Source organism: Hippocampus comes, unplaced genomic scaffold (assembly GCF_001891065.2).
Source record: "Hippocampus comes isolate QL1 unplaced genomic scaffold, H_comes_QL1_v1.1 scaffold51, whole genome shotgun sequence".
Taxonomy (NCBI): Eukaryota; Metazoa; Chordata; class Actinopteri; order Syngnathiformes; family Syngnathidae; genus Hippocampus; species Hippocampus comes.
In genome coordinates, this window is record NW_017805497.1 from 3,786,049 (window position 1) to 3,794,207 (window position 8,159).

The 8,159-nt window shown below is 41.6% G+C and overlaps 1 protein-coding gene across 3 annotated transcripts in view; it reads left to right on the forward strand.

The window, feature by feature from the left end:
- The first annotated feature begins 2,566 nt into the window (after positions 1-2,566).
- The window catches only part of spock3 (SPARC (osteonectin), cwcv and kazal like domains proteoglycan 3), a 19,006-nt gene continuing 13,413 nt past the window's right edge, over positions 2,567-8,159 (forward strand). Inside the window, exons 1-2 of one of the 3 annotated variants that reach the window (XM_019876689.1) lie at positions 2,567-2,689; positions 3,164-3,286. In XM_019876689.1, coding sequence (XP_019732248.1) covers positions 2,663-2,689; positions 3,164-3,286 — 150 coding nt within the window. In that variant the 5' untranslated portion in view covers positions 2,567-2,662. Of the gene's footprint in view, positions 2,690-2,868; positions 3,013-3,163; positions 3,287-8,159 lie in introns of those variants that run through there. The other 2 variants (XM_019876690.1, XM_019876691.1) reach the window with 2 other exon arrangements.

The following is an 8,159-nucleotide window of genomic DNA, read 5'->3' on the forward strand; positions in this document are numbered from 1 at the left end:
ATATGTCGAAATAAATGCTACATTAACTTACATGATATATACATTTTTTAGTAGACTATACTGTATATTTACTTTAAAAAATCAGTGTACTGTATCTAAAGATATGATATATGTGAAAAAAATTGTCAACATTATCTATAAGTTTTTTTTGTCTTTTTTAAATGCAGAAATAAAAATAACATTCATATCAGTGCTGTCTAAAAGTACAGAATAAGGTGCTTTGGTGAGCAGTGTGGAAGATGTTGGCACGACAGTAAAGAGTTGAGGAAAAGTGATATGAGCATTTCTCTCCCAGGGTGGAATTAAAAGCCCGCATGGCATCGGGAAGAAAGCATTTCCGCAATCTGTCATTGGAACACAACAGCAACATCAGCCGCAATGAAGCTGCTCCCCTGCAGCCTAGAACCGACGCTGTACATTGGATACTGAGGATAGTCCACGATGGACAGAAGCTTGCTCAGCACCCTCCTTCCCGCCACAGACGTCAGGCTGTCAAACATCGTGCCTGAGTGTGCCTTCCGCGTCAAGTTTGTCCTGGCAAGAAGTGTCTCTTTCATTGATGTTTGGATTAGGACGCACAATGTCTCAAGTGTTATTGGAGGTTGAAATGATAATTAACTGGGCAAACTAATGACATTCAAGAAATGCATCATACATATTTTGTTTTACTGAGGTGTTATACTGAGATATGTTTCTTCGGGCGACACGGTGAACAAAGGGTTAGTATGTTCGCCGCACAGAATATAGGTCCAGGTTTGAATCTGGGCCTTCCTATGTGGGGTTTTGAATGTTATCCCCATGCTTGTGTGGGTTTTCTCCAGGTACTCTGGTTTCTTCTCGCATTCCAAAAACATCCACTGGAGGTAAACTGAACACTCTAAATTGTCCCTACGTGGGTGTCCTGCGATTGACTAATAGCGAGTTCAGGTTCTGCCCCGCCTGCTGCCCGAAGTCAGCTTGGATAGGCTCCAGCACACCCGTGACGCTTGTGAGGATAAGTACGGTAGTTCAAATCATGGATGGATGGATGTTTCATATTTGGGTCCTTCACTTCATTGCAGCAAAGTTGTACACCACAAACTACTTTGTAAAATCACAATATTATATCTGTTGTTGAACTAATATCTGACAGTGACTAAATCAAACTTGCAATAATTATTATTGTTATTATTACTATCATAATGCACCACCAAATACACGTAATTACATTGGACTGGTGTGCCAACCTTTTTACCCAAAAGTCCCTTTGAAATAATAACTCAATTAACAGTAGGACATGCATGTGCAGTTTCAGGTGCAGTCTGCAATGTTCCATATGTCAATGTTGCTTCACGACTTAGGTGTTTTTTGTTTTCCAGCTCCAGTGACGCAGCCTTCTGCATGAATCACTTTTTCACATATATACCCTTTATTTGTCTCTAGGGCTGTCCACTTCCTTCTTTTTAACTTTGATTGCTAACCGAGTTCAATAATGTGCCCAAGAAAACTGTCAGCATGACGAAGCTGTGTGATACATCCGGGACCGGCAGAGTGAGTGAGCTTGAGTGTGTGGGTGGGTGGAAAAAAAAATGATTGACACATTATTCGGTCACGCCTTGTGTCTCTTCAGTCTCTAGATGGCCAGTGTTGACACGCTGTGACTGATAGAACTGTTCGTTACCATTTCTCCACTAGGTTGAGCAACTATATCAATGCCCCATTTCCACAGAATACACTGTACCTACTCGGGTCAGTAACTCACGATTTGCTTCTCCGCTGCTTTTGAGGCTACATGGCATAAAACGACCTAAATAAATATATGCTAATTGTAGCATTTTGGCCAATTGCTGTACCTTATCTCTGGAGTCCGCAATCTCCCCTTTGATGCATATTTTTTGCCCTCCTTAGTCTCCTCTGTCCTCTGTATGGCAGTACCAACGTTCAAGATTCCAGTTATCTAACTGCATTCAGTGAACGAGTCTCTGCAGCGGTGTAAGAATGTGTTGGTATGATGTCAGGGTCTTGAACCGAGGACCCCCTGCTAAGAAGAACCGAAGACTCTCATTTGTTTCCATTATTTATTCGCATCTTGTTCTCAATGATGAGTTAATTGCTATATGTTTTCACAAATTTCAGCAGAATATTTTGAAGTGGAAACACCAAAATGAAGCAAGTGATCTTAGCTCTGTGTGCAATGCACTTTTTTTCAAAAAAAATTGGATTGTGGATGAGTACAAAATTAATATCTGGTGATATTCCCAGATTAATAATAGAAATTAAGTCACTGGTGGGGTAGTGGTACACTCAGGCGAGTGTGTGCCCAGCATGGGATCGGTTCCCATTCAGTTATGGTGTGCATGTGGGTGTGAATGGACGTTTGTCTCTACATGTGCCCCTGTGACCAATTGGCAACCAGTTGAGAGTGTAGTCTGGGATACTCCCCACAACCCTGTTCAGGATAAACGGGTTTGAAAATGAAAGCGAAATAGAAATCACCCTTAACTTCCAATCATTTGCCTGGTGGGTTCAATTCCTCCTCGGTGAGTGTGAAAACTTCCCCGATTGACTGGCGACCAGTCCAGCGGGTCGACCCTCTGTTAGAGGTGTTCATTTTCAGAGTCATTTTCCTCCAGTAAACTGCCTTTGAAAAAGAGTCTACCTGTCATATTTTGGGTTTTGGAAAATGACATCGCAGCCGCTTAAAACTCAGGTAACGACCAATCCGATCGTGCGTGTTATACGGAAGCGTGTATCGTTCACTATTTCCAAAGAAATCATGCTAACTTGATCCCACATAGGCAGTCAGCGTTTTGCAGCTTCCTAAGAGGAAGGTGATTGTCAGAGCGCGAGCACTGTGTCCTGCGCGTGCACGACACGCTGCGCACAGACTGCAAGTGGAGAGGTAGAGGGAGGGAGAGAGTGAGAGACGGGGGGGGGGAGAGAGAGAGAGAGAGAGAGAGAGAGAGAGAGCTGATATTCGTGGTGACAGCGAGCAGCAGCTAGCACGTAGTTCAGACGAGCGGATACGACAAGGTAGGCACGGAGGGAACCGAACAACTCAACACCACTACACGACTACACAGCGTCGACGTGATGCCGTGTTGTGTTCATTTTGCGGTGCGAGGCGGACTCTGCGGAGCCCGACCTGACGTCGTTTTGTTTGTTTGTTTGTTTGGGTCCGCAGATGCTGAGCGTCGCCTTGCTGTGCGTGTGCGCCGTCGTCCTCGGACGCGTCTCGGCTCGTTCCAACAGCGGCAATTTTTTGGATGATAAGTGGCTCGCTGGAAGATGGGATAAATTCAGAGATGTAAGTCACGTTTCACCACCAGTACCCGCCTCCCCTCCCCCCCCATTGTATGTGTGCGTGTGTCTATGTGTGGATAGTGATCACGAGCTGCTTTTTGCGCCTAACGGGCCCGTCGTTGGCGTGTGTGCGTGTGTCATTCGCACGCTCTGCGCTGGATACACTGTACAGACAATGCAAATGACCCTCGCATGTGTGTCCTTTCTTTCCAAAGGCTTTTACACAACACACACACTTAATTGTGTACAGGTTATGAGGCTTGGATGTTCTCTCTGCTTTGCATGCATGTGTTGTTTATGTCACAAAATGGCCAATTTGCACGTTGCTACGAAAGTGTGTCATATCTCCTCCAGAAGTCTATTTCAAAGAGTGTTATCTGGCATTTCGTGGTTTCCCTCTTCGCCCTCTCTCAAGTAGTGAGTGTGTTTGGTTCATGGTGCTCTTGCTTCAAATAACAGGCTTAAAGTAAGGTGCTGTCAGCCACCATTACCTCGACATGCCGAAGGCCACTTAGTGCTGCTGCTCATTGTCGTGGCGAATGGCATCTAGCCTCTCATCATTATGAGCTCGGCTGCAAAGTGGCCTGCAAGGAGATTCTGTGCTGGCTTCATCACCTAAAGCCCTTTTTTATACATCCATACAGGAAGCAATGGGAAAAAAAATAACCTTCATCGCTCCATTAAACATCAGAGTCTCTATTTGTGCAGAAATGCTGGTAAACAGTAAAAGGGTCCGATACAAAAGCAGCATTAAAAACTCTTTTATTAAAACATTTTATTCAACGATGTTGTTTGTTATTCTGGTTGTTATATCGTGGATCGGAGAAGTATAAGGAACAACCAAGATTTTTCTGCTATGGCAAATATCCATATACAGTTGAAAGTTGATTTAATGGATTTAACAGACATAAAATACTGTCCAGTCCACTCAAAATGCTCTTGTACAGAAGTTGGCAAAGTCTGCAAAAAAAAGGGGAAAAAAGTACAAAACAATTTTGTACTTTATTGGGTGAGTTTAGGCCATGATAAAAGTGCTTCAATTCATCGGACAGTTGGCTTTAACGGATGACCCGTAACACCAATTACTTCATTACAGCAACGTTTCACCATATACAGAATACAGATGTAGTTCCCCAGTTTAACATTTAGTTTGTCAAGGTTGGTCGAAGGTTTTAAAGGACTTTGGAGCCGATCACTCGTGATGTTGCGAGACATGCCGAGGCTTTGAAGCGTGCATCAAGCCTTGCGTGGTTTTGGGGAGAAGCCGAAAATGATGAGGTCCAAAGCCTCGTTAGTAGCATTTAATTTAGTTCGAGGTAGTTTGGCTGTACAAATGTAAACACTCCTGGGAATCCTTAAGAAAGAGGGTGTTGGTGAAGTATGGAACAAGGCTGAGGCTAAGCATAGTGGCTGAGTGCACAACTTTCAATTCAGTGAACATTAGATGTGTGAGCTTGATCCTCGGGCTGGACGCATTAAGGTGTTGTTGTTTTTATGTTGTAGTTTTCACTATTTAATTTCTTCAACAGTGAGGTGTTTGTGTTTCAAGGAAAGTGAGTCCAATAACAACACCTCACTGCGAAGGTAAAAAAAAAAAAAAAAAAAAATACTGTGTCCCATTATACTTTGCTATCATGTGAAAGGATGCGAAAACATTTACTCACACAGCATAAAAATATCATATTAGGCCTATGCACTTCATGTTGAGAAATTATTTATTCATATATTTTTTTGTAATCCCTCAATGCCAAGAGTCAAAACAGACGCGAAAATCATCTATGCATCTGCGCATCACACATTGTGTAGTTAAGATGTCTGTAATTCTACACATAGCCAGCAGGTGGGTTCGTGTGCACATGAAGCTTCAAGAAGGGAACCCATTGCTCGAACCGAAATGGCTGAAATTCAAACAAAGCTTCAAGGGGCTTCATCACGCCATCACTACAGCGATCATCAATTGAAACTTTTTTTTTTTTTTTTTAATGATAATCAATTACCGGTCCGATCAGAAAATGAACCAATCTTCAATCTATTGAAACATTTTTTTTAACTGGGTAACATGGAAAATGGGGGTGGGGGGTATTCATTCACTCAGACCATGTTGCCAGATTTTTTTGTTTTAGCTTCTGTCGTGCATTCAGTAGCATTAAGAGGGTACCTGGTGGTGTACATGATGGTTGGCTTTGACAATGCATTTCTGGGTACTTTCGTAAAAGACTGCAATGGATCAAACTTTCTTTGTATGTCATGTTGTGGCCAGTGAGTGGAGAATGCTGTGGGTTTTAGGTGGAGTATATGTCTCTCGCCTCCAGACATCAACAATCATCAATGATTCGGACTTGCTCCCACTTGCTGAAAATATCGTACATGCACACATCCGTGACTGAATAACAAGCCTTTCACTCCCATCAGTTTTAATGAGGGTCTTTACCTTCTATAGTGCATTCATGGAGTTGACTGTTTCTCTGAGTCCTCACTCCTGACATATATCATGTCGGGGAGACAAACTAAAGCAGAAGAATATATACTCTGTAATTTTCTCCCAGGTTCATACGTAAAGCCACACGACTGACTTTACATGTTCCTTTTTTCTTTTGTTTTTTTTTTTTTTGTTTTTTTTTTACCATGTCTGTCACATAAAACCGTTCAGGGGGACCCATGTGTAAGCCAAATAGGAACTGTGATTGTGTGTGATGTGAAACGAACAGTCGAGTATTTAAAGACCAGAGGAAGATTCTCTCTGGTTGTGTTCAATCAATTTTTGAACTGCATTTTCAGTAGTCACGTGACAGCTTGCGACGCTCCGGGAACTTCCTGTTTACATGAATCACAGGACTTACCCGCAGATGTCCCCAACCAACCGATTCACACATAAATCGAGTGTTAACGAGCTATGTAATTTGTCATATTTGAAGCAGTTAACATTGGCAAATCATTTTGATTCTGCCGTTTGAATTGTTTACGAACAGGATGGCCCACTTGCAGTCAATTGAAAAGAGATTCTTCAGCACATCTTAATCAGACCGATTTGTCTTAGCGCATATGCTGGTATTCTACGATAGTCTTTACTTTAATCTGATTTGAATGTTATATTTTAAGCATATACTGTCTGACTTTTATCTTTACAGCCATAAGTGGGCCTCCTGCTAAGTGCACAAGATAGGATCTTGGCCACTGACTTAATGAAAGTCCTGTTGGGAGAGCGCCTGGGGCTCACTGAGCCGCAGCTCAATTTTTAGACTTTGTAGCATCGAGTTCAGTGATTAGCTGTTGGGTCAGGTTGGGAAAACCCCCAAAAATGAGGTGTGATTGAGCGCATGCCATGTCTTGTCTTTTCATTGGAACACATTGTTGCCGCTTTACTCAGAGTTTTAGGACATGTATTTATATCCCGTGTCTTCATTTCTGGTACGATGTTCAAATACACAAAGCAAAATACAATCACGGTGTGACAATTAGACTTATACAATATGATTATATTTATATGAGATAGTCACAAGATGTCCTTTTAATCTGTTCCAATGTTTTGTAAAGGATTTTTAATAAGATATGAGAATTACGATGATTCAGTGATGTAGTGTGCGGTGTTTGAGGTGCTCAATCTGAATCTGAATCCGAACTGTGCGTTGACAGCATTGTATGCTTCGTCCTACCTGCTTTGCTCTGCTCTCGTCGGTTCATGCACCCTGCGCTCATTTAAAAGTCACAGTCCGTCATGGCCGTAGGAGCCAAGGCACAGCCCGGAACCTGGTGATTTTCAACATAGTAACATCACTGGAACGTCACCTCTTGACTTCATTCATGCCTTGACAAACATGATCTTGGTCTGTAGTGTCCCAAAATGGTAGAGTATGATAATATAACACTACTAGACTGATACGTGAGGTCCGTTGTTTGGGGCAGGTTTGGGCAAAGTAAGGCCTGGGGCTACGCTCTCTATTCTTAAATCCAATCGAGCATTTGTTACATTAATTAAGCCATTTTATTTTCTTAAAAGTGGTAATGGATGGATGGGTTTTTGCTTTTTAAAATTTTGTTATTTAATTGTTTTTTGATTGTAAATAATCAAATAACAAAATGAATAATTTCACATATGGCATATGTTTATTTTTTTTATTTATTTTTAGTTCATTGGCACACTGCACATTAATCAATACAAAAATAAACAGTGTAAATGCGCCAGACTTGGCATAAATGCTAATTTTCGGCCATAGTCCGAAGGCAGGTTTCTAAAAATTATTTGTTGATTTGATTTTACTGTTCAAACAAATAAAATACTTAATTACTAAAAGAAAGTATTTCACATTCACATTTTGATTTTTTAACCCCATCTGTGAATGGGCTAGCCTAAACTGTTTGTCAATTTTAAAAACAAAAATCAAATATGGCCCTTGAACACAAAAGTTTGTCCTCTCCTGGAGTAGAGGGTGTAAATATTTGACCATTGCACGGCCCTGGCAACCCCGTGCTGTATTACCGCATTGATTTGTTACTGTTCAGCAAACTGAGAAAGTTGAAGAGTAATAAAAACTTTATGCGCCCGTTCAATCTTTTCTTTTCGTCCCCTTTAGAATACAGCCATGAAATGTATTTCCACTTGTATTTAGTGGGGGAATTGTTTTTTTAATTACATTATTAATGTCCTTTGTGCAATATGTCCTGTGCAGTTTAGCTTGTGGAGGGTGAATGATGCAAAGAAGGTAGAGTCCTCTAGGCCTTTTTTTCACTTCAGAGCACCTCATTGTTGAGGTGTGCGTGCGTCAGTGAGTGTGTGCTTGGTACAGTGAAGACATGAGCATTTCTCTTGTTGAACATTAAAATGGAGAATAGAGAGGAGGAAGCCATGAGGGTACAATTAGCAATGTATGGAGCGGGGT